This window comes from Malassezia japonica, chromosome 7 (genome assembly GCF_029542785.1).
Source record: "Malassezia japonica chromosome 7, complete sequence".
NCBI classification, from domain to species: Eukaryota; Fungi; Basidiomycota; class Malasseziomycetes; order Malasseziales; family Malasseziaceae; genus Malassezia; species Malassezia japonica.
In genome coordinates, this window is record NC_083376.1 from 479,052 (window position 1) to 503,960 (window position 24,909).

Consider the following 24,909-nt stretch of genomic DNA (forward strand, 5'->3'; position numbering starts at 1 on the left):
AACATTTTCAAGCTACCCATTATACACATACTCTACCTACTCATTTCTTCTAGCTTACCCTGTAAATATAGCTCGGCATGCCATCTCATGCAAAACCATGACGCAGGCATGCATGCCAGTTTGTGACTAGCGCACGGCCCCACGTGTGCATCGGGTTTCTACCGAGCCTGGCCGAATCATTTAATTGTGCGCACAGGCCGATCGACAAGCAATCTTTCGACCATGGCGGACGCGGCGTGCTGTGACATGATCTGCTGGTCCCTGCCTTGTACGTACTTATACTAATCATATAGGCAGGTGGGGACGTGACATTTGCCCGTGCTGCGACAACATCCACTGCTGCACCGGAGCGTGGAAAAACGACAAGCCGCTGCCCAAGGACGACTACGCGCAGGAGGCGCAGCAGCGCCAGCTCGAGCGCAATGCGAACCAGAGGCTGTACGACGAAGAGGCCAACATCAACTCGTCGCAGGCTTACCCCCCGGCCCAGACCATGGCCGTGCCTGCGTCGGACGCCAAAACACCGGCGGTCGCTCCGCCCACATACTAGTAAAAACAGGGCTCGTGCATTCACTGCTTCTCTAATTCTATACAAGCACTCCATAGCATATGGCCTTGGGATCCGCCGAGGGCCATTGCACCACAAACTGATCTACAATCTTTCGCAAGATCTTGGCCGAGAGGGAGAGCGAGCGGACACGCGCAAACGACTCGATATAGACGAGGCGGGGCGAGGGCAGGGAAAAGAACTAGGTCAGACTTGGGACGTACCCGCAGCATGTGCGCGACAAGCACCACAGGCACGCACGTCGCAGGGCCGTTCATCAGCACCACATCGACCACCGGCAGCGGCGTAGCGTGCGTCCAGTACGACACGAGCGGCGCAATTCCAATATGTAGTATACAAAACAGGAAACTCCATGCCAGCGTAAAGGGCGTCGTGAGCCAGCTCTGGCCGACCGATCGCGCACGCGGAATCTCGAGGGCCTGCAGGGGATGCGCAGCGAGCTTGGGCGAGCCCCGCCGTGCTTCCTCGAACGCCTGTGCTTTCGCAAGACTAAACGTATCGCCCGACGATACCATGTACACGAACGGCTCGTACTCGCTTTTCGGGAGCGTGCTCAAGAGCGCAAGAAGCTCGGTCGTATGGCCACCTGCATAAGTAGACGCGCTTACCTGACCCCAACACGGCGGCGAGGCGCAGGGGACGAGTGGGCCGCGCACGGTCCCCGACACATACCCTCGCCACGATCGCAGCTGCAGCGAGGCCAAGCAGCACGACGCATAGCGCGCACGCGACCGCCTGCCAAACCATCGCGCCCGTGCGTAAGCAACAGCAATTTCGCCACGTGTGTAATTAGACTGATACGCCATGACGTCGCTGCCGGCAGAGATCGAGCAGGCGGCGCGGGAGCCTCAGCGTTTGCCGACGCTGCGTGCGTCTGCACAGCGGTCAGGAGCAAGGCGGGATGCGGCCGCAGCGCCGCCGCCAACTCCTGCGCCTGTGCCGCCCCGGCGAGGGCCCCAGCGTAACCCAGAGTTTTCCGAGACGTCGCGCCTGGTCGTGCTGCGCGACGACCATGAGCCGGTGGCCGGCCCCAGCCGCCTCCCTGAGCAAGGGCAAGAGGCTCCGAAGCAGATGCCGGTCCGCCGCGACTGGAGCAGTCTGCCGCTGAACGATGCGCCTGGATGGCCCGCGTCGACGCCGCCGAAGCCGTCGCGGCACGCTGCGTTTCACGATAGTATCCAGCGCGACTTTGAGGCACGCTCGCAGTTCTTTCAGAACCACGACCGGAGGCTTGCCTCGCCGCCACGGCTTGTTTCTTCCGAAAATACGCCGCCAGCCTTTTTCTCCGAGGCGTTTCCCCACATTAACGTGCAGGATGCGCAAAGTGTGCACGAGACGGAGGACCCAGAGAGTACGGCCTTACCTAGCAATGACGCCGCAATAGAGCCCGTACGGCCGCCGTCCCCCTCACCCCCCGCGCCAAGAAACACACTGACGATCCACGCCGTCCCCTCGTCCGCATCGCTCCAGTCGCTGCTCCCTGGCCCTTTGCCCAGCGCCCCCCTCCCCCCCCGTCGCGTTCGCCTGTATTTGCTACTGATGTGCATGTGCGTGGCTGGCAGCGCATTGGGTCGTATGCCCGGGGCTATGTCGTTTTTGATGTATACGTAAAGGCCAAATCGGTACGTGGGTATGTGCTTACAGCAGGGCCATTCGCTCCCGTCGCACAAGCGGTACAATTCGTTTGCCGCGCTTGCCGAGCGGCTGTGTACCGAGGTGCCCGAGCACGCCGAGCACCTGCCGCCGCTTCCTCCGCGGCACAAAGGCATCCTGCACAAGTACCTGCCCTCGTTCCTCGAGCAGCGGCGGCGGGCGCTGCAGCACTGGCTCAGCGCGACGCTGCTCGACCCCCGGTGGGGCGGTACACGCGCCTATCGTGAATGGGTGCTCGAACGGTAGTTACTTGGCCGTAGAGAGCTGCCTGAGCATCTCTGCGCCGACCTTGTTTGCCTGTGCGAGGCGCGGTTCAAAGAACTCGCGCGTCATCTCGAAGCGCTTTTGGTACGCGTCAAAGTCGCCAAACTGCACGGCCTGCGCCCAGCCCCGCGCGGCGACCACAAACTCGAGGTCGTCGGAGCGAAAGAGACGGTCGTCCATCGCCGCCTTGCACGCGGCAATCACGCGCTCCGGCGAGCGGAAGAGGTACTGCGTCACGCCGATCCACATGCGAAAGACGGGCGTCGCAGCGAGCTCGAGGTGGCGGTAAGGGTCGATGTGCAGAATGTGCCAGCAGTCGGCGATCGCCAGCAGCGACAGGTGCGAGTTCGGCGGGGGATCGAGCGTCCTGACCGCTGCGACCGCCTCCTTGGCGCGCTCCTCACCGTGGTTGACGCGCTGCGCAATGACGTAAAACTTGTCGAGCATCGCGTCGCTGATCAGCGCGTCGTCGCCTTCCTGGTCGTCCGCCCAGTGAAAGACGCTGCGGCGTGCGGCAAACACCCGCTGGACCAGCGCCTCGTAATTGCCTGTGAGCATCAGCTTGAAGAGCGCCGTGGCGCTCGCCGCGTACTGCTTCACCTGGATGCGCGCTGCGGGATTCAGCAGCGCAAGGCCCGCGTAGACGTGCCACTTTGCGCCGTAAATACGCAGGCAGAGGTAGATCTTGACCATCTCGATCCCGCCAGGGTACATGCCCGTCTCCCACGGGTACTCTTGCGACTGGCTCCACGCGGTGCCCATCGTGAGGAACGCCGCGTGGGTCACTGCTTGGGTATTGGCCGTGACGAGATCATGCTCGTCGTAGCTCATGTAGACGTAACGCGACTGCAGACACGCGAGGATGCGCTCGACGAGGTGCAACTGCTCGTCTGATCCACGGTGCTGGATCAATACGAGCGGCTGGCCAGTCGGATCGACGTGCGGGCCGTGCAGCGAGTGGCACGAAATGATCGAAATGTCGTCCGGCAGGTGCTTTTCGAAAGCGGCGCGCTCTGGCGCCTTGACCGACGTCTGACCCGCGACGATCGCGCCGACCTTGTGCGAGGGGCCGTACTCGGCGACGACCTTGTCGAGGTTCCCCGCCTCGACCGAGTACATCACAAAGTCGCTACGGCGCGCGACTTCGTGGCCGTTGCGGAGGACGCGCAGGCCGGGCGCAGGACCGTTGGCAACGTCTTTATGCAGCTGCTCAAACTGCTCCGCACGGTCACACACATTGACATGCTTCCAGCCGGCAGCGTGCAGTTTGTGGGCGTACAGGCGACCCATGTCGCCCATGCCAATGATGCCCACCTCCAGGGACTCTTTCTCCATCGTGGACCAAGCGTAGCTGACTAAGCTGCACCCCGCAACGATGTGGCAACGCAATCTGGGAGCTACGTGCACTGCACTGCGCATGGCCGCCGCGCGCCGCGCGCCGTGCGCGATGCCAGTGCGCTCGATGCACCGCAGCGCTCCGCTTTGGAACGCGGTCGTGCGCGATAGCGATCAAGAGACGGGACTTTACTACCACGATCTCGGGAAGGGCGAGTGGGCCGTGAGCCTGCTCGAAAGGGCGCCCAAGGGCCCTTCGAGCCTGTCGGTCATTGGAAAGATCGCGCCGCAGAACGCGTCACCGGACGAGTTCGTGCGTGCTAATCCCGACAAGATTAACATGAACCCCGCGTTCTGGGACGCGCTCCACCAGGTGCTCAAGGAGCAGATTCCCGACGACGTCCAGCTGCAGTTTGAGGCGGACATGCGCGGGGACGGATGGGCGCACCTGTGCGGTACGTATTTATTCTCACACAGACGCACGCCACTTTGCAATGCCGGGCCGCATCTCGCCTCCCGAGGCCATCTTTGGCAGCGTGGCCTTCACCGAGTCGAAGCTCGCGCCGGAGACGTACGAGCGCAACGCGACGTATCGCTTTGCTGTGAAGCACGAGGGGCCGATGAAGCTGCGTGAGAACTGGCTTGATGCGCTCCGTGCTCACATCAAGAAGCACGAAAACTAAATATACCAACGAGGAACCGTGCTCGTACCGACAAACAGCGCTATGGGAGCATAACAATACACAGAATGTTCATGACATGGCATATACATACAACAAAGCTACGCTAGAACATAGTCTATGCAACATAGCGAAACTAAGAGCACAGCCAACAGCTCGAATGGACACTGCGCACACGGCTCCTACAAATTAAAGTCGCTGTGCTGCGCGGCCAAGCGGCGCATCTGGTGGTCGCACTCGGCAATACCGTAGCGCCGCTGCTCGCTGCCATGCAGCACCAGAAACGTGCGCGCGACATCGTCGCGGTCCGAGTGCGCCGCGCGCGCAGCGACCCAAAATGCGCCGTTCTCTTCGCGCGCGAGCGTCTCTTTGACATGGTGCCTGCGTCAGCAACGATACGTACCGCTGGAGCATGCGCTCAGATGCAAGGAGCTGCCCCTCAACATTCGCACGCACTTCTTTCGAGGCACGCCGGATCGTCGAAAGCTCGTTCAGCGACAGGGCCGCCGTGTCGTCCATGTGCAGGTAGTCGAGCGGGCTGTCGGACGCACGCAGGTGCGCGTCGTTTACGACGCGCTGCGTGCGCCGCAAAAGCTCCCACGACAGGGCGAGCCATGCATCGGCATCGGCCGGTTTCGTGCGCCAGATTAGCACGATCGTAAGGAGTTTGCGCTGCGTCAGTTGGGCGACGTACAGTGGTATATGTAATGTGCACACCATCATCGAGCGCAAGGTGCGCATGGTGCCACTTGGCGGGCGTCTCCTCGCCCCAGCCATCGAGCGCAGGGTCGTGCGGGAGGTACGTCGCCGGGCTGCTTGGGCGTGCAGGAGAATTGTACCATGCCGCACGCGACGCCGATATGGCCGGAAACTGGCGCTCCGAGTTGCTGCGTGGCAGAAAAGGAGGAGTAGGAGCCGCAGGTGCAGGGGCAGGGGCAAAACTTGCTACCGCTTGTTCCTTTGCGACTTGCGGCACACTGGCTTCGGTCGTGCGCTTTCCAATCGATGGGCGCAGTGGCGACGATTGCGGCTCAGGCAGGTTCGCGACGACACACGCCGCGTACGCCTGCGTGACGTCGTATACGTCCGTGTTCGAAGGTGTCGTTTCCGACGTGCTCGACGTGGGCGCCTCTGTATCCGTGTCTTTGGTCGTGCCGATTGCCTGTGATATGCGCTCGTGAAAGGCCTGGAAGGGCGCACTCGTTGTAAAGAGCTTGGCCGGCTCACGCAGGCGCACAGGGAAGGGTATATCGGTGTTGGCTTCGGTAGGCGTGTCCGGCGTGCTTAGCGAGGCCGGAAGCTGTGCCTCCTGGGGCTCTTGGTCCAGCTCAGGAGCCACCGGCGTGGAAACAGGCGAATCGGTCAAGGCAGGAAGCGCGCCTTGGGCGGGGCTGGTCCGCGGAGGCGTAGACGCGACTTTGGTATCGATTGGGGCAAGATGGGCAGGGGGCTGCTTGGGTAGACGAGCCGTCTCTTTTGGTTCGCGTGTGGCCGGCGTCTCGCTCGCACTGCCCTTGCCTTTGGGAATCAAAGGACTACTAGTGCGTACCGGCTTCGAAGGACTTTGACTTTGGCGCTTCTCCCCGTCGCCCGGCCACATCTTGTCGAGTCCCAGCCAAGCCGAGCTTCCCGAGAAAAAGTCGGCCACGGCTCCCACCCCCGGCAACGGCTGCGAGAGGAGCCCCGGCTCGTCGTCCGAGGCTTGCGCCGAGGCATGCGCCCGGGCGCGTGCCTTGACATCGTCTTCACGCGCCTTGTCGAGTCCCACGAGGTGCGCGAGGACATACATGGCCGTCTTTCTGCGGTCCTGCGCACCTAAGCCTCCCGTAGCCGCGCTCGAGTGTGCCGTGGGCCAGAGGACTTGGTCGTCGCGCAGCAAGACCAAATCCAGTGGTTTCTCGCCGTCCATTGCGCTTACCGCACCGTCGAACCACTGCAGAGGCTTGGCGAGGTGCTCGGCGTCGACAAATGTGCATCCGCCCAGCTCCGGTACCGTTTCTGCGACGATCCCTATCGGCGTCGGCGGCGGTGCCGAGGCGTGCAGTGGCGATGCACGCTGGTGCTCGACGTCCCATTGCCAGACCCATTTCGAAAAGTGGTTCTCGAGGCGCTGCTCCAGCACCTCTCGCCCCCTTACGTGCAGCATTTCTTCAGGATGCCCGTGTCGGAGCTGCATAAGTGCAGCGACGTACCTGCCAGATATCCCAAGCGTCCTGGAGCTGGCGCTGCGCCCATTCCTCGACGAGCCACGGCAGGCGCTGCGGCTTGCGATTCGGCGGAATCCACTGTGCGGTCGTGATACACTGCGTGAGAAAAGCAACGTACGACATGCAGCCAGAAATGCGGCTGGACCTCGACGAGAATCAGGCGCCGGGCCTTGGACCCCACGGCGAGCCGGCGGAGGCCCGTCTCTGGGTGGTGCTGGCGGTGCACCGACGAGGCGAAATCGGTTAGTGCATTGGCCAGCGCGACCTGGCGCACAATCGTCGCCTGCGCTACGGCGTTCTCGAGGCTCGTATAGTACAGAATTTGGTCGGCGAGGCGCGCCGGATCTTCGGCCGCGAGGTGCTGCGTGAGCCGCGGGCAAAAGATCATCATGTACTGTACATGCGCCGGGATATACGACGGCATCTGCGGCGTGCCCGACCGTGTCGGCGGCGCCGAAAAGAGCGAAGAGCGCAGTGCAGACGGCACGACCGTCTGCAACATGGTGCGGGGTATACAACTATCGCCTGGCCCCTGCGTGGGCACGTGACTAGCTTGTCCAAGGGCGTGTCCGATACGTGGCCTGGGGCTGGCGCACTGGGAGGCGTGTCTCGCCGACCCATGGACCGAGGATTCGGCTGAGTGGGCGGTAGACCGTGTCGGGAATAGCAAACGTAGCAAACGCCGCGCTGTAGGTCACCGAGGCAAGCACGCCGAGCGCCACAGACACCACCGAGTACGGCGGCTGGGAGAAGGCGAGCTGCGTTAGTCGCTAAACGTACCAAGAGCATGGGAACGGCCACAAGCACACGGTCGGTGATTTCCAGTTCGCTGATGCGCATCGTCCACAGCGGTGGCGTCGTCTGGTAGAACTGATAGACAAGGGCGCCCAAGGCGCCAAACGGACCCCCTGGGAGGTACCCAGCGCCCAGTTTCTCGATCCACGGGCGCATTTGGAGCTTTGTCGGGAGCAGTGCGACTGCACCGCCCACGGCGATGCCCCACGCGAGCGAGAGGAGCGAGTGCAGTAGGCAGGTAATGAGGAGAAAGAGCTGCGTCAGTCTCGCTACGCACCCCCATCTTTTTCGTCCCAAACGCGCGCTCGACCATGCGCGCCGCATGGTACAGGATCAAAGACCCCAGCAGCATCTCGGAGCTATTGGTATACACGACATGGTAGGTCAGCGCCTGCCAGTACTGTCCATATTTCGCGATGTGCGGCGTCCATCGGAACTGAAAATAGGGCTTGGCGGCGAGCAGCGACACCACCAGAGACCCCAGTGCCATACACACGATGGCCGCTGCGTCAGCTACGCTACGTACCTTTGGTCAGCGGCGCGTTCGCAAAGCCCGCTACCATCCGCGCAACAGCCCAAGGTGTGGGGGGCGGATTCGATCCGATCGGGATCGGCCCAATGTACGCGTGGCTTTATGTACTGCATATGCGCGTCCCTGCGGGGGGAAAGCTGCCACAGCCCTGGAATTCCGCACAGGGGTGGTGCCTGCGCATCCCACCATCATGTACCTGAACGCTACTGCTGCTGAGCCGGTTGTTGCGACCAACGCGCCCGTCTATGTCGACGCGGTGCCCGAGCCGAAGCTTGCATCGGTGAGCCACGTTGCGCTGGACGCGATCGCCGCCGCTATCTGGGGCTCGCCCTTCTACGACACCGAGTTCCTCGTGAAGCACAAAGGCAAGGACCAGAGCCTCTTTTTGCACAGCAACGTCGTCAAGGCATCGTGCCCGGTGTTATACAAGAGTACGTCGTTCTACTAATCCAGAAATGCAGGCGGGCACGACAATCGAGCTGGACGCGATGGAGACGGCGCCACCGCCGGGCAACGCCCGCCGTGCGCCGGCCGCGACGCCGAACCGCCGTCCCGCGCCGGGCCCGGTGTCGCGCACTGCCGCGGACGACGAAGAGGTGCTGCTCGACGACTCGGACGACGAGTTTGATGATGCGACGATCGACGACGCCTCGACCGTGCAGAGCGCCAACTTTGTCCCGGCCGCCCGCACGCCTGCTGCGCGCCCTACGAACGCCATGCCGCCGCCCGCCGTGCCGCCTAGCATCAACGAGTCGACAACGAGCCTCGCGACGACGCACTCGAACGGCTCGGCGACGCGCTCGACGAGCATCTTCTCGCGCCTGATGAAGAAGAAGAGCGTGCGCAACAACCTCGGCGACTCCTCCTTCTCGTCGCAGCCGAGTGGCGCAGACGCTGGGCGCCTGCGTCGCTACTCGGCGAATGCCGACGAGAATGGCCCGATCAGCGTGCCGAACACGTCGACGGGTGGCGCTTCGATGTACAATGCACGTTCGGCTGGTGCGCCTGCCGGTGCGCCTGCCGGTGCGTCCGGTGCGTCCGGTGCGCCTCCTTCGGCGCCTGGCACGCCGCGCTCGGGCGCGCGCCGCAACGGCAACAAGCCGTCGGCGGCGGCCCCCCGCCCCCAGTCGGGTGTGAAGCGTTTCCGTGTGACGGGTGCGACGCCGCGTTCGGTCCAGGCGCTAATCTTTTATCTGTACACGAGCCAGGCGCACTTTGTCTCGACGCCCCACCAGTCGCCGCACAGCGATGCGACGTCGCTGCACGAAGAGGCCAACGAGCTCCTCGGCGACGGCTCCAAGCAGAGCCCCTCGCTCTGGCCGCCGACCTTTTCGAGCAAGGCTGCCTACTGCCTGGGCCACCAGCTCGAGCTGCGTGACCTGTCGATGCGTGCCTTTGACCACCTGACGCTGAACCTGTCGCCCCGCACCGTCCTTGCCGACCTCCTGTCGCCGTTTGGCGACCGCTTTGCCGAGGTGCAGCGTGCGCAGCTCGACTTTATTACGATGCACTGGGAGGAGGTCAAGACGCGCCCCGACTTTGCCCCGACGATTGAAAACCTCGTGCATGGCGAGTACCCTAACTCGAGCAAGAGTCTCTTCCACCTCTTCTCCAAGCTGAGCATCCGTAGCTACTAATACCATCGGTCGTAGATTCACTTTGCATCTATATTTTTACTCGAGGAACGCCTTCTTGGCGCCCGTCCATGTGGCCGCGATGCCGACCATGATCGAGCTCGAGACGAGCATCGCACGCGGGCCGGCGGTGCACCGGAAGAGCGCGCCGCTGAGCGCACCCGAGGCCATGCTGCCGTAGATGTCGTGCTTGCCACGCAGGGCGTCGATGGACGCATCAAAGAGGTTGTATGTCATGGCAATCACACCCGCGCTGTTGCCAATAAAGGTGCTGCGGCGGGTGACCTGGTTCAGCACCGCATTCATGCGCAGGCGGAAAGTCGGCGAGTCGATGCCGAGCGGGCGCGTAAGGCCCTCACGCAGGCCCATCAAGCTACCGACCGTCAGGCCACCGAGGTAGGTCGTGCCGGTGCCGTAGCACAGGTCGTCGCTCCAGCCGCGGCTCGGCAGCGCGGTCCGCGCACCCTCGAGAGTGTTGGGCCTGTCGTCCTCAATGTCCAGGTACTCGAGATCGTCCTCGCGGATGTGCGCGAGGGGGTGCAGCTTGGCGGGGTCCAGCGCCGTGTTGTGCAAGAGACTCGCAGCGGTCGGCGCCTCGGTGGGCGCAGTCTCTTGCGGCTGTTCAAACGAGTGGCTGCGCAGGTATTCCGTTGCGCTGGAATCCTGCGCAGGCGCAGCAGCAGGCGCGGAGCTCTCTTTCTGCGAGGAGAAGGGCCACATTACGGTGAGGGCTTGCGAAGCTTCGCTCGCCACTGACGATAGTCACGTGCACGAAGAAGGCTTTCTCTCGGAAACCATGCTGGGCACGCTGGGCGCGGTGCGCACCGCGTCGCTGCGCATCGCTACGCCGCTGCAGACGGCGCTGATGCCGTCGAGTGCACTCGCACGGCCGGGCCTCGAGACGCTGCCGACGTTTGCGTTCGGTGGTGCGATCCAGACGCGTAACTCGGCCAAGCGCGGCGGTGGTACGACCAAGAACAACCGCAACAGTGCGGGTCGCCGCTTGGGTGTCAAGCGCTCGGGATGTACGTATTTTGTCTGACGCAGCGATGTTTGTGTACCCGGGCGAGATCCTCGTGCGCCAGCGCGGCACGTCGTGGCACGCAGGCGAAAACGTCAAGATGGGCCGCGACCATACTCTGTACGCCACAGAGCCGGGCGTCGTCTGGTTCTACAAGCCGCAGCAGGCACAGAAGCATGCCGAGCAGAAGCCGGCACTGGGGGAGCTGCCGCTCCGCCTCTTGAAGCCGACGACGATCACACAGGCGACGCCGGAAGCGGTCAAGCCGCACCCTTCGTCGCCCCGCCGCGAGCGGCGGTACGTCGGCGTGGCGCTCAGCCGCGAGCTCTCGCTGCCGACCAAGATCGGCGCGCCGCGGCCACGCCGCTTTGATAAGATTGACCTGAACGCGCTCGAGCGCGAAAAGGAGCTGCGGCGCAAGGGCATTGAGCCGATTGCGCTTGATCCATCCCTTGCGTAGCTATGTAGTTACTCTTTGTGTCCTACAGAGGGAGGGTGCGGTGAACGGGCAGAAGACGCGGTACTGCCGTCGTGGTCCAGCGCGAGGCGCGCACGCATCAGCTCCTGCAGACGATCGTCGTCCTCGTCGCTCTCGCCGTCCAGGTCGATCACCGAGGGATCGTCAGGCGTCGGCTTGGGGTAGCGCACGGGCGCAAGCGAGGGGAGCACCATGACGGGCGCAGGCGCCTCGCCGCTGACCTCGTCCGCAAGCGCACGGCCGGCAGCATCCTCACGCCGCGCGGCAAGGTCGCCGTTGGGGTCGGGGATCGGCTCGCCGGCCATGCGCGCCGCCTTGAAGCGCGACACCTTGGGACGCTCGCGTTCCGCGGCCGTATTCGCACTGTCGGTGTGCGCCAGCGACGCACTGAGCGGCGCAACGCCGTACTCCTCCGCCGCATCCTCCTCGTCGTCGAGAGGCATGGGACGCTGCACCGGAAGCGCGAGACGTGCTTTAGCCTCGGCGTACTCGCGCGCGAGCTCCTCGGACCAGAACGCATCGTCGGAGTGCGCAGCCATGCTCGGCTTCAGCGCCTCGAGGTCCTCGGCGGTGTACTCGTCGTCACTGTCCCACAGGCCGTCGTCGCTCTCCATCGCGTCGGAATCCTGCTCGTAGGGGTGTACGGACGGGTTTTCCTCGTCGGTATCGTCATCCGCCATCGGCTCGTCCTCGTGCTCGTCCTCGACGTCCATCGGCGGCTCCGCCTCGACTACGGTCGGCGCGCCGAACCGCACGCGGCTCGCGCGCGCAGGCGCGGCCGGTGTCGTGAGCGCGTCTGCGCCGCCGGTCGCCTCGCCCTTTTCGCGCTTCTCCAGACGCTCGGCATAGGCTTTGGACGGGCGTGCATGCGGCACTTGGGGGGGAAGGCCTTGGTGTTTCCGCTGGCGCTCGAGAGGCTCGTCGGCGCGGCCTGCGCGCTCAATCGCCGGGATGCCTTGCGAGACCTGCGGCGCTTCCGGCACCTCGCTCTGGCCGCCCTGGCGCTCGAGCTGGCGCTGCTTGAATGCGCTCAGCTTTTTTCGGGGCGGCGGCGCACGGTCGGCGGGCGCCTCGGCGGGGCGCTCGACGATCGACTCGCCAATTGCCGGCTTTGCCGGCTCGCTTGGTTCTTGTGGCGGCGCTTGTGGCGCCTGGACGACGCGCTGCTGGTCGGCCTTCATGTCTGCAAAGATGCGCTCGGCGTTCGGATGCCCTTGAATCACTTCGGGCCCGAGCAGATTTACGATGCGCTGCGCTTCCTCCTCGACGCCGACGTCGTCGGGGTGCCGTCCGTAGTGAACTGACTTGGACCGCTTTTCCTTGACTTCGTCTTCGGACTCGCTCTCTTCGGGCACGGCGATGCGCACCTGCTTCTTGGGCCGCGTCGGCTGAGGATCCACTTCGGCCGCCGACTCGGCCTTGCGCTGCAAGAAGCCGCGCTGAATCGACTTGAGCTTCGACGGCTCGGCCTCGGACGTGGCCGGCTCTGGCGCGGTGTCGCCGAGTTCTTGGGCCTCTTCCGCTTCGAGCTCGGCGAGGACCGAGTCCATCCACGCCTTGCGCGACGTGTCGTCGTCCGCTGCACGTTCCGGTAGGAACGGCACGACGTGCCCTGGCGCGCGGTTCAACACATTGCCCGTCGGCGCCGTCGAGCGGTCGGCGCTAAAGTCGGGCGTGCGTGGCGGGGAGTCGGGCAGCTGCTCGAGCGGATCGACAAACGGCAGACCCTCTTCGTTCAGCACCTGGTTCTTTTCGTCCGTGGTATACTGCTCCCCGCCACTCGCGTCGCTCGGGAGGAGCTGGCGCAAGGAGTTTTCGAGGACGTGCTTGATCTGCACGTCAAACTGGGCTTTGAGCGTCGCCTGCTCTCTTTGGAGCGCTGCGTAAGTGGCAAAACCTACCTGCGCGTTTCTCGTCCAAGATCCGTACCGCGTCCGCACACGATGCGGCGTGCGCAAGCCCCGTGGCGTCCTCGCCGAGTCCCTGAAGGGCGGCGTTCGGCACGCTGGCGTCGCCAAGCGATGCCAAATGACCGCGCGTCGCATCCAGGCGCTCGAGGCGTCCTGCAATAGCCCGCGCCTGTGCTACAATCGGTGCCGCAGTATCTTGCTGGCCATCACGGGTCGCCATAGTGGCCTGTGCACCAATGGTCGGCGACGCGATGCACGGTCAGACGGCGCAGGTGACCAATTCGCAAAATTGCGCAAAATCACCCGACCGCCACAGCCCCACAGATCCACATCAATCCCGCACGGTCCTCTCTCTCGCTCTACGAGTACCAACACCATGCCCGCTAAGAGTACGTCCCCTAGCTAACGCAGTGAACTCCAAGGCCGTTGCTGGCCGTGCCCGCAAGGCCGAAGCCGCTGATCGCAAGCAAGCCGCTGCTGCCGAGCAGGCCGAAGCCGAAGAAGATGTCAAGTGGCAACAAGGCTCCAAAGGCAAATCGGCTGCCGACAAGCGCCAGGAGAAGGCCGAAGCTGATGCCCGCAAGCGTGCCGAACTCAAGCGTCTCGAGGAGGAGGACGATCGCGCTACCCCCGGCAAGCGCGGCGGCGGCGGCGGCGGCGGCAAGAAGAACGCAAAGAAGGGCCCCGACGACCTCGACAAGCAGCTCGCCTCGCTCAACGCGTCCAACATGGACGACGCGATCGAGGCGATGTCGCTTGTGAACGAGCGCGAGGACTCGCGTGGCGCCGCCGCCGGTGCGCTCGAGAAGCACCCCGAGCGTCGCTTCAAGGCGGCGTTTGAGGCGTACAAGGAGCGCGAGCTGCCCAACCTGCGCGAGGAGCACCCCGGCCTGCGTCTGCAGCAGTACAACGACCTGATGTACAAGCACTTCCAAAAGTCCCCCGAGAACCCCTTCAACCAGCTGCACATCAACTACGATGCCAGCAAGGACGAGAAGCTTGCCGTGCTCAAGGCCAAGCGCGATGCGGCGACCGAGCGTCTTGCCGCCTAGATACGTAATCAAGGTGCTATACTATGACCATAGCCCCACTCTATCGAAATGTAACCGCCCTAGGTTGTGACCCGACAGGGCATTGCCGCATAGCGGCTCCCTCTAGGCCATGAAATTAGGGGGCTCTCGACCCCGTGCGACGCACCAAACATGCATGACCCACGTACACGGTAGTTGCCCTAGGACTAAGAACGGCCGCAGACCAGCTCAGACGGCGATCGATACTGCCGCTCCTCAGGCATCCTAGGGTACTTGCCGTGCACGCTTCCGGCCATGCAACGAATGAGGACGACACGGGCGAGTTGCTAACCGCTACCGCCAACCGGAGTACGCTAAATCCCACTCGCCCTTGCGGGCTCATGGATACCAGAGGTCAGCGCATCCCTTCAGTGGATGCGTGCAAGTGTCTTACGACCCTCAGCACGCCGGTGCGGTGGGAAGCAAAAATTCCTCGCGCCGCCTTTTTATGCCTGCTCTTTTTTTATCACGTGGCTCTACTCCGCATTGGCCGCTGCTACAACTTGGCGGGGCGCGCCTGAGCGTGCTGCCATTGGTCGACGAGCGCGCCGACGTCGGCTGCGACGCCGTAGCTGGCCTGGTAGCCAGCAGGGCCTATAGGTTAGCAACGAGACGTACCAATTCCGTACGCGTGGATCACACCGACCTTGCGGCCGTGCACGCTGAGCGGCGCATCGAGCTCGACACGCGCCCCGCCTTCGCGCGCGGGGCGCACACCGATGTTGTTGCTGATCACATCGAGGCCCACCCACGCGTTGGGGTCCTTGGGGTCGACGTAGTCAGGCAGGAGCTCGGGCGCAAGGGCGACACACTCCTTCAGGATGCGCTCGGTGACGTCCACATTGGGCTTCAGCGGGTTGGTGTTGCGCTCGTCAAACGTGCCTCCCAAAATCACTTGGCCGCTACGCGCACGGGGGATCACGTAGCTCGCACCATGGGGAGTAATCCGGCTGTAGCATCGCGTGTACTTGGCGTCACGGAAGCGCGGCGCGTACACAAGCACCGTCTGGCCACGGATGGGGTAGACTTTGTCGTCACGCACATCGTTCAGGCTCTTGCTGCCGAGGCCAGAGGCGTTGATGAGCAGCGCCGCGTCAGGGACGAGCTCTGCGGCAGCCTTGAGCGAGGGCAGGATCGCACGCACAAAGCGCACAGGAGGGCCGCTCAGGTCCTTGTGCTCTTCTTGGAGACGCTGCACCAGCCACTTGGTGTAGCGAGGGACATTGAGGCCGAGCGAGCGGAACTCGTACAGGTACGGCGCAGCATTGGTCGACTTGGGGTGCCCGGCACTGATTTTCATCTGCGTGAGTCTCGGTACGTACGCCGCCACACAGCTCGCCGAACCAATACTGGTCATGGTCATTGTCCTTGTCGTGGAAGCACGAAAAGGGCATGAACGCGAGCGTCTCGTCCGGCAGCTCCTTCTGGAGCGCCTGGAACTTTTTGTAGGCAATCGAATCGCGGCGACGCTCCGTCTCGTTCTTTCCGGCGAACGAGACCCAGTTCGCGCCGGCCCACGGCGAGGCAAAGCCTTGCGAATAGGTGTCCTCGGGAAGGTCACGCGCGATGATCGTCACATCGTAGCAGCGCGAGCGGAGCTCATGCGCAATCGTGAGGCCCAGCACTACTGTAAGAAGACCTAGCAAGACCTACCGCCAGCGCCAACCACCACCGCTTTCTTATCAGGGGTCGTCATCTTGGGGTGGAGAGCCGATCCGTGCGCGCGGCCAAGACACTGTCACGTGGCAGACGCCCTGGGCCTGGCGCCTCCCTGCTGCACCGCTCCGAGCGCTCGGTGCGGCGTGCGCAACCCGACGCAGGCGCAGCAGGCCGTTCGACACAAGAGGTACTGTCGCTATACTAGGTACATATAGGTCATACAATCGCCGCCCACTCTGTTCGGCATGAGTGCATGTCGGGTATCGTCGTTATACATGTGCGTCGTGCACTAAATGTCCAGCTCCACCTCCTGCGTATCGCGCCGCTTGTTCTCGACGCCGATACCCGCGCCACGCATGGCCTCTTCGTGGGTGTACGGCTTCTCGTTCAGCACCTTCTTTGCGATGCGCTTGTGCAGCTTGCTTGCGAGATGCGCCTCGCGGTCGTTGTTGTTGGGAAAGTGCCTGTCGCACTCGACACAGTAAAACATGCCCAGACCCGCGACGTCCGGGTTCAGCTCGGTCGGCGCCTCGAGCTGCTGGCGCTTGGCGGACACCGTCGCGTTTTCGTGGCGCTGGTCCTGGTCGAGGTTACGAGCACGCGTACGCGCAGCACGCGAAACGTCTGTGTGAGCTCATCCTTCGTAACCTACCGCGACGTCCGTGGTGCGTGCGCTTCCTACGCTGGACCTGTCCCATCGTGTGTCGGTCGCGCCGCCAAAAATTTGGACGACTCCACATGGCACGCCACATGGCATCACGTGGACATGCATCTGTAGTTCTGTATACATTCACGTGATATTCTATCGGCGGCAAAGGCCTCCGCTGCGCGCCTACGGCATTGTCCCTCACCACCTCAAGGAGTTCCTTCGGAAGAGCTTCAAAGATGGTGAGTACGCTTGTTGCGCCGCCTTGTATCGTGCTTTCTAAGAGAACTACACAATACAAGGATGCGCAACATGCTCCTGCGAGAATTGTATGCTAACCTTACAGACGCGTCTCTACAGCAAGGGCCGGATCGTGAGCCACAGGCGCGGTAAGCGCAACACCTACCCCAACGTCTCGCTCGTCAAGATTGAGGGTGTGGAGAGCACCAGCGATGCTCAGTTCTACCTCGGCAAGGTACGTCGGAGCGCACGCAAGTGCGGCGGACATGAGATGCTAACCACCAGCGCATTGCCTACGTCTACAAGGCCCCCACCGAGAAGCGCGGCACCAAGGTCCGCGTTATCTGGGGCCGCGTTACCCGGACACACGGTGGCAACGGTGTTGTGCGCACCAAGTTCCGCCACAACATCCCCCCCCACGCCTTTGGCGAGTCGGTCCGCATTCTGCTGTACCCGAGCAACAGTATGTATTTTCCTGTGTTGCATGCTAACCCCAGTCTAAAACGCCTACTGTACGGGTTGCGACAGGCATGACGCTGTGTATGCATCCCCTTAGGACTGTACCTGTCATACGCCCACAGCGCGAGCTGAAAATTTAAAGTTCCATGGCGATGCCGCCTTGGCATGATTACCGATTCTGTGACGGGAGCGGGGTGTATAGGAATGCACCCGAGTTGATTGTGCACGAGTGTGCTGTGTGATGTCAGTGAACCCTGTTTTTATCTAGTCGGTGCCCGCCTAGTTCGCTACGCCATGGACACCGCACTTAAACTAGCAGGGAAGAACGAGGGGTTGTGCAGATCGGCCACACCGCCCGCAAGGGACGATAGGGTATGTCCGTTTTGAAGCAGCCCTACATACATTCTCTAGCTTGGGTATCTTAAGTCGGTCGGTGAATCAATCGTCGTCTGCCATAACGACTCCCACCGCACAATCGCGATGGGGAGCCGGGAGCTGGGCAGGATATCTTCGTCACGGTCCTGGTCGTCGGGGCGCGTCGACGTGCTCTCGTGGCCTTCCGCATCGGGCGAAGAGGTCTGCGAGGCAAGCAGCCGCTCGTTCACGTCCTCTTCCGACAGGTCATAGTAGACAGGCCCCGCAGAATCCCTTTCCATCACCGCGTGCTCTTCGGGGGTAATGTCGAGCGAATTCACACGGGTCGCGTCCAACCGGCACTTGGCCTCTTCCACAGTGATGGTCATAAGCACAATATGGAAGAACCAAATCACGACGTCGACCAGGAGCAGGTGCACCTTGGACACCGCATAGTCCTGCCCCACAAAATCGAGTATCACCCGGGGGGCGGTCGGCGAGGTGTCCTGGAAGAGCTGGTTCGCAGCGCACAGGAGGTGAAACATGGTCACCGAGCGCGCAAAGCCGGGCAGGGACCGCGCGACGGGGATCAGATTCGGCTGGACTGGGTGAGTCGGGGCACGTACGGAATTGCTGGGTCAGTCGCGCGACGTACATAGAGCACCATGAGCCGGATACATAAGAGGATCGTGAGGCCATCTAGCACATAGGCATAGACCATCATCACGGTCAAGACCCGGCGGAGCTTGGGTGAGCCAGGGAACCTACCAAGCCGAGCGCCTCGCGCCGCTCTTTTCGCATCGCAGCACGGACCTGTGGAGGAGCGGGCGAAGCGATCGGCCGAAGTGGAGGCGCGGCGCGCGGCTTGACGCGTAGCATGTCCCAGTCGTGCCAGAATGCATTTATTCTGCAGAGTCTCGGGCTCGATGGCGTGCAGGATGCCCACGATACCCAGCGCGAGACACAGGATCGTGATACTTTGACGCAGCGGCCACCGCCCGAGATTCCCGAGGCGCTCACTGCGCCCGAATTTGACGAGCTCAAGCTCCTTTCCAACCGGTGGAACCACAAAGTGCCGGAGCAGTATGACGAGAACGGAAACGAGACATACGAGTGGGGGTGGTACCAGTCGGTACAGCGTCTGTGGAGCCGGTGGCAGGATATTTTTGAGCGCTTCAGCGATGCGCACCTCACCGACGACACGGAAATCTACCTGGGCCGCGCCAAGGTCCCTGGCGACGTGCCGCGCTATGTGCCACGCGAACAAGAGTCTATGGATGAGGAAGAGCTGCACCGCTTTGCGATGGAGCAGGCGTTGGCCGACACGAGTGGCGCGCCGCTGTCGCAGCAGGAGCTCGAGACCAAGATGGCCGACATCAAAGAGTTTCTGCGGCTCGAGTCGACGCGCCGCGCAATGCACGGCGACGAGAACGAGTTGGAGGATGTTGTGGACCTTGGCGAGCCCGAGCAGCCGCCCAAGCCCCCACCTCCTCCCCGCACGCCGATCAGCACCGAGGCGCATGCCGACATTGGCGTCGAGCTCGACATTTATCGCTCCGTCAAACGCGAAGCCGTAGAACAGCTGCTGCGGTCCGACACGCTCGGCAACTCGGCGCTCCCTTATGATATCCCCGGTCTGCAAACCATGCTTGCGGCCTAATGTACTATATCTACACACGCATAAAGCCAAAGAGCTTCCGCAGCCCGACGTACCGCCGCCCGTTACGGCCCAGGTACTGCTGCACCAGCGCATGCAGTGCACCGATCGACTCTTTGTGCGCTTGCATCGTGTCCTGCACATACTTGCGCTGCGGCCCATCGCCAATCTCGGCGAGCGCACGCTCCGCGTCAAAGAGGTAGTCCAGGTAGCACAGCTGGGTGTACAGCTCCTTGTCCGAGTACTCCTGCTTCGTCTTGCCGCGGCAGCCCTGGACGAGGCAGCGGCCGCTGTAGACACCCGTCTGGTTCGTCCGCGCACCGCACGTCGACTCGGTGCAGATCGACCAGGCGTGGTAGTACTGCGCAATGTACGAGCGGATCGCCAGCTCGAGCTGCACTACCATCGACGGCAGCGCAAGCGGCGCGCCGCACGCGGCATTCGTACACGCAAAACCGCGCTCCAGCGACAGCGCATGGGGTGCGTCCGGCTTCAGCTTCGCGAGGCCGTCCACGACACTCGCCTCACCGCACTTGCGGCAGCGGATCGAGAGTGGCGCACACTGCGCGTAGCGCACGACGCTCGGAACTTGGCTATCGAGCGGCGCAAACTCGCGGCCGCTGCCCGTGCTGTCCGCGGCGGAAGGCGCGGCGTACGCGTGCGCGTCCAGACCAAGGCACGCTGCGAGGCGCGAGCGATCGGTACCTTCGATGCTCTCGCAGATACGCTCGATCGGGGGCATGATCTGCAGCGAGAGGTAGTGCTTGTAGTCGATGGTGTACGCGGCATCGTCTGTGTGCCGGCGCACGTCGTCCGGATGGAACGCGCGCTCGGCCTGCGTCGCCTTGGACTCGGCAGCCTGTTGCGGTCCGACACAAAAGACGTAGGGAATCACGTCGCCGCTGCGGGCGCTCTCGTTCTTGGCGAGCATGCGCAGCGCGACCTGGACGTGAGGTTGGCTCTGCGCATCGGGGTAGTCCTTGGGGTGTTTGCCGAGACGCTTGTAGATGACATAGTCCTCGAGCGGGATCTTGCCGCCTTTGACGTCAGTCGCGACCTGCTCGAGGTACTCGTGGATCTTTTCCACGACCGTCTCGGTAGCCTCGCCGGAGAGGATCTGGCCTAGGACGTAACTCGAGACGTTCTTCGAGAGCTGGCAGTACTCGCGGCGCTTCATGTCGAGACCCTTGATCTCGGTGCTAGTCTTGCCCGAGTCGCTGACGAGCAGCGCAGCGTACTTCTTCTTTTGCAGGAGCAGCATGCGCTGGAACACACCGTCAATGTCAATCTCGAGGAGCTTGTACTTTTCATTGACCGCGCGCTTGAATTCGTTGCCGATACGCAGCGCCTCGCTGTAGTCCACGCAGTTGGTGTTGATCATGACACTATCCGTGTCGCCGTAAATCACATCCAGAGACATGCTCTCGGCCAGCTCGCGGGTCGTCGTGAGAATCTCACGGCCCTTGAACGTAGTCAGGGCGGCGAGAGGGCGCGCGTAGAAGCGCGAGTTCTCGAAACCAAGACAGCCGTACATCGAGTTCGCAGTGAGCTTGAGCGCCTGCTGCTTAATGTTCCACTGGAGGAGCTTGAGCGCGGGCGCGTTCTTGTCCTTCATCAGCCCCTTGACCTGACGACGACGGTTCACGAGCGTAGCAATGAGGTGGGGCAGCACACCTTGCGTAATGTCCGACGAGGGAATCTCTGGGACCTGGTCGCCTTCCGCCAGACCCGCGTCCGAGCGGTCGACCGTCGTGAAGTCGATATTAAACTCTTGGATAATGCTGGGGTACAGCGAGTTAAAGTCCATGACCAGGATATAGCGGTCCCACAGACCACGCTTCGGCTCAAAGACCAGACCACCCTTGAACTTTTCCTTCTTGGTCGGCGCCTCGCCTTCGTCCTTGCCACTCTTGAGCGCTTTCTTCTCCCAGGCCGAGATCTTGTCGGGGCAGATGTACTTTTTGCGGTGGAACTCGTGCAGCAAAATATACTCGTTGCGCTCCGCACGACCGCCGTTCAGCGTACGCGACCACGAGTTACCGGCCAGGTTCGTGAGCTGCTTGGTGAGCGCAAGCAGCTGGACCTTGCTCGCGATGGCCATCTGGAAGAAGGAATCCACCTCGCAGTGACGCACAAATGTCAGCAGACGCTCGGGCGTCGGCGCCGTGCAGTCAAAGTACGATGCAATGTCGTCAGGGTCGATGTCCTCACGCTGGATGTTGAGGTAGGTGCGGCACATCTCGCTCAGCGACCAGGTCGTGGAGCTGATCATGCCCTTGGCCGTGTCACTCGACAAATCGCACACCAGGCGGCCGGCCAGCATACGCGTGTTCATGCCTTGGCGCAGCATCGGCCACTTGGTCCGGCGCAGGCGGCCCATCTTGCTCCACTGCTCGCACTTGAGGTCCTTCATGCGATGCAGCAGAATGTCCAGGTTCGAGCCGGCAAAGTCGTACGACAGAATCACATCAGGATCGTTAAGATGCACCTGCGCAAGGAAGCTGTTCAGCACCATACGCTCGTACTTGAGCGCTTGGATCTTGGTCTTGCCCTGCTTCGCCTCCTGCTCGAAGCGCGTAGGGAACGACGGGCCGAGCGGGCGCACCGCCGTAAAGGACGTCGACGGGAGCTGCTCCGGCGGCGTGGGGTTCTCGAGAGACGCGTCGCGCCACACGCGCGCGCTCACCGCTACAATCTCGCGCTTGTTCTCCTTGTAGTTCACCACCGAGCGGCTCGAAAGCGACATGATCGTGATCGGCGGCATCTCTTTCGGCGCGGTCGCGTCGGTATCCGCGAACGGCGCAACCTCTTTGGGATCGTCGACCGACAGCTCGAGCTTGCTCCAGGTCTGCGGCGCCTGCGTGCTCACGCTCGCATTCTCGATGCGGAGCCAGCACGGGCCCATGATGCGGCGCTTGATGACAAACAGCTCAAAGGCCGTCGTGTTGGTGCCGAACGCACGCGAGAACGTCGCGCCGCTCACGTCCATCGGCAGCTGCGGCTCGTCAAAGCCATACTTGACCTTCATGTACTCGCCCTCAGCCGGCACGTCCTGTAGCTCGAACGCGTACTTGCGCGTGACCCACTTGCCGAGCCACGCCTGGATGCCATGCTTGGAGCGGATCGCGTCAAACTCGTCGTAGACTTCGTCCTCGCCCGGCGTCACGTCCGAGGGGTGGCCGTTCACCAGCATCTTGTCGCGTGGCTGCAAAAAGATGCAGCGTTCAATACCACCGACACTCACACAGCAGCTCACGTAGCGGTCGCTGCTGCGGTCCCACACCTTACCGAAGAGGTGCACGGTACCCTGAATCTCAAAGTGGTCTAGCCAGAAAAAGTGGACCGAGCGATCGTCCTGGAAGCACTGCACGCTCGACGTAGCCGGCGAGTTTTGCGTCGCATCCTTCACCGCAGGCGTTGCGGGCGCCGGCGAGCTTGTCGTGTCGACCAGGCCGGTGTGGACCGCGTGCCAGGACTGGAGGTTCTTGGGCGTCTCTTTCGGCGCCTCCTTCTTCACAGGCGGCGCGACGGCCGGCGTCGCGGGAGCCGGTGCACTAGCCTTGGCATTGACGAGGTTCGCGGTACGCTTGCCCTCGACGTGCATCATGCCAAAGTCGTCCTCGTCCATGTCGTCCATCGGCTCGCTCTTGAGCTTCTTGGCACTCGCAGGCGTCGCGAGCGTCTCGACTTCTGCCTTGTCGGCGCTCCACGGCGGCGAGTCGCTGCCAGCGATGTGCACGTCGCCCGACCAGCTCTCGTTCGCAAACTCGGGCGGGTCGCTGCTTGCCTCGGTCGAGGAGGAGCTATCGTGGAGCGCGGGAAGCGCCGACGGCGCATGCAGCTGCTTCCGCTTGCGTGCAAGTACCATCGAGGGCGACTCGTAGCGCGACTCTTGCAGGCGCACACTCTGGGGGCGCGCGGGCGTCGCGAGCGAGCCCTGGAGGCCGCCAAAGAGCTGCGACATGAACGCGTCTTCCGACTCTTTCGTCGGGGCGCTCTCGCGACGCACGGGGCGGGCGGTGTTCGTATTGGGGCGGCCGACGTAGTCGAGTTGGCCGGCGGCGCTCTTGCGCGTGCGCTTCGCGCCTTTCTTGGGCTTCTTGCGGCCCGTCCGCTCAAAGTACTCTTGCTCGTCCTCGGTATCCGGCTCGGACGAGCTCTGTTCGTGGGTCTCCCACTCGTCCTGGCCATGGTCGACGTATCCACTGCCATCGTCATCTTCAATAAAGTCGTCTTCCATCATCCGGCCACGGACAATCGACTGGTAGGTCTGCTCCGAGACCTCGTCGTAAATCGAATCGTCGTCCTCGGCTTTGGGCTGCTGTTAGAATTAGTACTTACGTGCACGCGTGCACCACCAGTGCGCGAGGCTTTCAAAGCGGCAAGCGCTTCGAGCCTCTGTGCGCGGCTCGCCATCTCCGCGCAGATCGTCGTGGATGCCAACGCGCGGCGCCCGACGCGGCACGCGTCTCGCTGCATTTACGCGTTACGTAATCTATTGTCTGGCATGCAGGTGGGTATGCACTACGGCGAGTCGATCTCGCCGCGTCCTTTCTTGCTGCGCTTGCGCTTGCGGGGGGCTGGGTCGCGGTCCGTGTGCCGCGGCTTGTCCTCGCGCTCAAGGAGCCAGCGGCTTACGTCGGAGGGGAGCGCAGACGTGCTCAGGCCTTCGAGGCGGGCTGGGGGAGAGTCTTCGCGTTCCTCGTCCTCCGGCTCGGATGGGGGCGCCGGTTCGTCTTGCGTCTTGGTCGCAAACCAGTCGCGCTGGCTGCCAGATGGAGCTGCAGAGGGCTCGGGCGCTTCTTCATCCGAGAGGCCCGCCCACTCGCCGGCCTCGGCAAAAATATCGTCCTCGTCCTCCACTTGGGGAACAAAGCTCGGGGGCGCAGCAGGGCGGGAAGTAGAGGCGTGCGTAGGAGGAGTAGGATCGTGAGTTTGAAAAGTAGAGCTGGAAGGGGGAGCGGGTGTCGTGGATGGGTCGTGCGTGGGCTCTGCGTCGTGTGAGGGAGGAGGCGGGGCAGGGCCAGACGTAGATGGGGAAACAGCCTGGCTCTGTGCATGCTCCGATACAGTCGGTTCTGGCGCACTTCCTTTCTCATTCACAGCGGGCCGCACATGCACCTGTGACTTTGCTGCCCGAGGCCGCAGGGCTGCGGGGTCGGTCAGTGCACGGTCTGCCGCGTCCCCAGGCGTGCTCGCAGCGTGCGATTCCGGAGCGGGCGCACTAGTTTCCGGCGCCTTTTTCTTCTTCTTGCGCATGCGCTTGCCATTTACATAGATAAACTCGGGCGCCTCTTCTTTTGGCGCTGGTGCCTGCTGCGCAGCCTGTGTGATCGGGCGAAAAGCCGGCGCGTCGTTCGCCGGCTCTTGCACCGTCCGCCCCGCTTCGAGTGCTGCGTCGAGGTCTGCGTCCGAGACGTGTGCACGGTCATTGTCCTCGTCCGCCCCCGCCTCTGGCTCCTCTATCGGCATCGGACGGAACTCGAGCGGCACATCGATACCCCGTCGCCGCATCTCGGCGCGGTCTACATAGGCATGCTTCGAGTGCGATCCGCGAAACTCGGTGCTGGCGACCTGGCGCGGCTTGAATTCGTCGGGTTCTTCCTCATTTTTCGCGCTCCTGCGGCGCTCGCTGGGATGGTAGCTCCGTCGCTGCCCAAAGTTGCGATCGTAGCCCTGCCCACTCCGCGCGCCGTCTGCACGCGGAGCCGACACCAGGTTGCGAAAGGCCTGTTGGTCCATCGTGG

At 63.0% G+C, this 24,909-nt stretch overlaps 18 protein-coding genes across 18 annotated transcripts; 8 read left to right on the plus strand and 10 right to left on the minus strand.

Annotated features, from left to right (window-relative positions):
- Nucleotides 1-222: 222 nt before the first annotated feature.
- MJAP1_003746 (uncharacterized protein) lies at nucleotides 223-550 on the plus strand (the record flags this gene model as incomplete). The annotated part of the gene is made up of 2 exons (XM_060267671.1): nucleotides 223-268; nucleotides 351-550. The coding sequence occupies 2 exons, from the start codon at nucleotides 223-225 to the stop codon at nucleotides 548-550; spliced, it is 246 nt and encodes an 81-aa protein (XP_060123654.1).
- A 37-nt stretch (nucleotides 551-587) lies between these two features.
- ALG14 (N-acetylglucosaminyldiphosphodolichol N-acetylglucosaminyltransferase) lies at nucleotides 588-1,083 on the minus strand (the record flags this gene model as incomplete). Its single annotated transcript, XM_060267672.1, has 2 exons — nucleotides 588-749; nucleotides 772-1,083. 2 exons carry the CDS (start codon nucleotides 1,081-1,083, stop codon nucleotides 588-590), a joined length of 474 nt encoding a protein of 157 aa, XP_060123655.1.
- A 289-nt stretch (nucleotides 1,084-1,372) lies between these two features.
- Nucleotides 1,373-2,467, plus strand: MJAP1_003748 (uncharacterized protein; the record flags this gene model as incomplete). Its single annotated transcript, XM_060267673.1, has 3 exons — nucleotides 1,373-1,919; nucleotides 2,039-2,190; nucleotides 2,213-2,467. 3 exons carry the CDS (start codon nucleotides 1,373-1,375, stop codon nucleotides 2,465-2,467), a joined length of 954 nt encoding a protein of 317 aa, XP_060123656.1.
- On the minus strand, nucleotides 2,468-3,820 carry TYR1 (prephenate dehydrogenase (NADP(+)); the record flags this gene model as incomplete). The annotated part of the gene is made up of 1 exon (XM_060267674.1): nucleotides 2,468-3,820. The coding sequence occupies one exon, from the start codon at nucleotides 3,818-3,820 to the stop codon at nucleotides 2,468-2,470; it is 1,353 nt and encodes a 450-aa protein (XP_060123657.1).
- A 127-nt stretch (nucleotides 3,821-3,947) lies between these two features.
- MJAP1_003750 (uncharacterized protein) lies at nucleotides 3,948-4,503 on the plus strand (the record flags this gene model as incomplete). Its single annotated transcript, XM_060267675.1, has 2 exons — nucleotides 3,948-4,275; nucleotides 4,298-4,503. 2 exons carry the CDS (start codon nucleotides 3,948-3,950, stop codon nucleotides 4,501-4,503), a joined length of 534 nt encoding a protein of 177 aa, XP_060123658.1.
- Nucleotides 4,504-4,682: 179 nt separating this feature from the next.
- MJAP1_003751 (uncharacterized protein) lies at nucleotides 4,683-8,065 on the minus strand (the record flags this gene model as incomplete). The annotated part of the gene is made up of 9 exons (XM_060267676.1): nucleotides 4,683-4,881; nucleotides 4,904-5,172; nucleotides 5,195-6,622; nucleotides 6,693-6,803; nucleotides 6,826-7,200; nucleotides 7,304-7,465; nucleotides 7,488-7,757; nucleotides 7,780-8,006; nucleotides 8,029-8,065. The coding sequence occupies 9 exons, from the start codon at nucleotides 8,063-8,065 to the stop codon at nucleotides 4,683-4,685; spliced, it is 3,078 nt and encodes a 1,025-aa protein (XP_060123659.1).
- Nucleotides 8,066-8,224: 159 nt separating this feature from the next.
- On the plus strand, nucleotides 8,225-9,671 carry MJAP1_003752 (uncharacterized protein; the record flags this gene model as incomplete). Its single annotated transcript, XM_060267677.1, has 2 exons — nucleotides 8,225-8,465; nucleotides 8,488-9,671. The coding sequence occupies 2 exons, from the start codon at nucleotides 8,225-8,227 to the stop codon at nucleotides 9,669-9,671; spliced, it is 1,425 nt and encodes a 474-aa protein (XP_060123660.1).
- A 36-nt stretch (nucleotides 9,672-9,707) lies between these two features.
- On the minus strand, nucleotides 9,708-10,388 carry TIM23 (Mitochondrial import inner membrane translocase subunit tim23; the record flags this gene model as incomplete). The annotated part of the gene is made up of 1 exon (XM_060267678.1): nucleotides 9,708-10,388. The coding sequence occupies one exon, from the start codon at nucleotides 10,386-10,388 to the stop codon at nucleotides 9,708-9,710; it is 681 nt and encodes a 226-aa protein (XP_060123661.1).
- Nucleotides 10,389-10,464: 76 nt separating this feature from the next.
- MRPL2 (54S ribosomal protein L2 mitochondrial) lies at nucleotides 10,465-11,149 on the plus strand (the record flags this gene model as incomplete). Its single annotated transcript, XM_060267679.1, has 2 exons — nucleotides 10,465-10,693; nucleotides 10,716-11,149. The coding sequence occupies 2 exons, from the start codon at nucleotides 10,465-10,467 to the stop codon at nucleotides 11,147-11,149; spliced, it is 663 nt and encodes a 220-aa protein (XP_060123662.1).
- Nucleotides 11,150-11,157: 8 nt separating this feature from the next.
- On the minus strand, nucleotides 11,158-13,297 carry MJAP1_003755 (uncharacterized protein; the record flags this gene model as incomplete). Its single annotated transcript, XM_060267680.1, has 2 exons — nucleotides 11,158-13,046; nucleotides 13,069-13,297. 2 exons carry the CDS (start codon nucleotides 13,295-13,297, stop codon nucleotides 11,158-11,160), a joined length of 2,118 nt encoding a protein of 705 aa, XP_060123663.1.
- Nucleotides 13,298-13,453: 156 nt separating this feature from the next.
- Nucleotides 13,454-14,129, plus strand: MJAP1_003756 (uncharacterized protein; the record flags this gene model as incomplete). Its single annotated transcript, XM_060267681.1, has 2 exons — nucleotides 13,454-13,466; nucleotides 13,489-14,129. The coding sequence occupies 2 exons, from the start codon at nucleotides 13,454-13,456 to the stop codon at nucleotides 14,127-14,129; spliced, it is 654 nt and encodes a 217-aa protein (XP_060123664.1).
- A 514-nt stretch (nucleotides 14,130-14,643) lies between these two features.
- MJAP1_003757 (D-amino-acid oxidase) lies at nucleotides 14,644-15,843 on the minus strand (the record flags this gene model as incomplete). Its single annotated transcript, XM_060267682.1, has 4 exons — nucleotides 14,644-14,741; nucleotides 14,766-15,447; nucleotides 15,470-15,774; nucleotides 15,801-15,843. 4 exons carry the CDS (start codon nucleotides 15,841-15,843, stop codon nucleotides 14,644-14,646), a joined length of 1,128 nt encoding a protein of 375 aa, XP_060123665.1.
- Nucleotides 15,844-16,095: 252 nt separating this feature from the next.
- MJAP1_003758 (uncharacterized protein) lies at nucleotides 16,096-16,504 on the minus strand (the record flags this gene model as incomplete). The annotated part of the gene is made up of 2 exons (XM_060267683.1): nucleotides 16,096-16,430; nucleotides 16,459-16,504. The coding sequence occupies 2 exons, from the start codon at nucleotides 16,502-16,504 to the stop codon at nucleotides 16,096-16,098; spliced, it is 381 nt and encodes a 126-aa protein (XP_060123666.1).
- A 187-nt stretch (nucleotides 16,505-16,691) lies between these two features.
- On the plus strand, nucleotides 16,692-17,283 carry RPL33A (60S ribosomal protein L33A; the record flags this gene model as incomplete). Its single annotated transcript, XM_060267684.1, has 4 exons — nucleotides 16,692-16,694; nucleotides 16,799-16,927; nucleotides 16,978-17,159; nucleotides 17,274-17,283. The coding sequence occupies 4 exons, from the start codon at nucleotides 16,692-16,694 to the stop codon at nucleotides 17,281-17,283; spliced, it is 324 nt and encodes a 107-aa protein (XP_060123667.1).
- A 275-nt stretch (nucleotides 17,284-17,558) lies between these two features.
- MJAP1_003760 (uncharacterized protein) lies at nucleotides 17,559-18,229 on the minus strand (the record flags this gene model as incomplete). Its single annotated transcript, XM_060267685.1, has 3 exons — nucleotides 17,559-18,109; nucleotides 18,132-18,138; nucleotides 18,161-18,229. 3 exons carry the CDS (start codon nucleotides 18,227-18,229, stop codon nucleotides 17,559-17,561), a joined length of 627 nt encoding a protein of 208 aa, XP_060123668.1.
- Nucleotides 18,230-18,382: 153 nt separating this feature from the next.
- MJAP1_003761 (uncharacterized protein) lies at nucleotides 18,383-19,165 on the plus strand (the record flags this gene model as incomplete). The annotated part of the gene is made up of 1 exon (XM_060267686.1): nucleotides 18,383-19,165. The coding sequence occupies one exon, from the start codon at nucleotides 18,383-18,385 to the stop codon at nucleotides 19,163-19,165; it is 783 nt and encodes a 260-aa protein (XP_060123669.1).
- Nucleotides 19,166-19,175: 10 nt separating this feature from the next.
- On the minus strand, nucleotides 19,176-23,578 carry POL1 (DNA-directed DNA polymerase; the record flags this gene model as incomplete). The annotated part of the gene is made up of 2 exons (XM_060267687.1): nucleotides 19,176-23,480; nucleotides 23,504-23,578. 2 exons carry the CDS (start codon nucleotides 23,576-23,578, stop codon nucleotides 19,176-19,178), a joined length of 4,380 nt encoding a protein of 1,459 aa, XP_060123670.1.
- Nucleotides 23,579-23,686: 108 nt separating this feature from the next.
- MJAP1_003763 (uncharacterized protein) lies at nucleotides 23,687-24,904 on the minus strand (the record flags this gene model as incomplete). The annotated part of the gene is made up of 1 exon (XM_060267688.1): nucleotides 23,687-24,904. One exon carries the CDS (start codon nucleotides 24,902-24,904, stop codon nucleotides 23,687-23,689), a length of 1,218 nt encoding a protein of 405 aa, XP_060123671.1.
- Nucleotides 24,905-24,909: the final 5 nt, after the last annotated feature.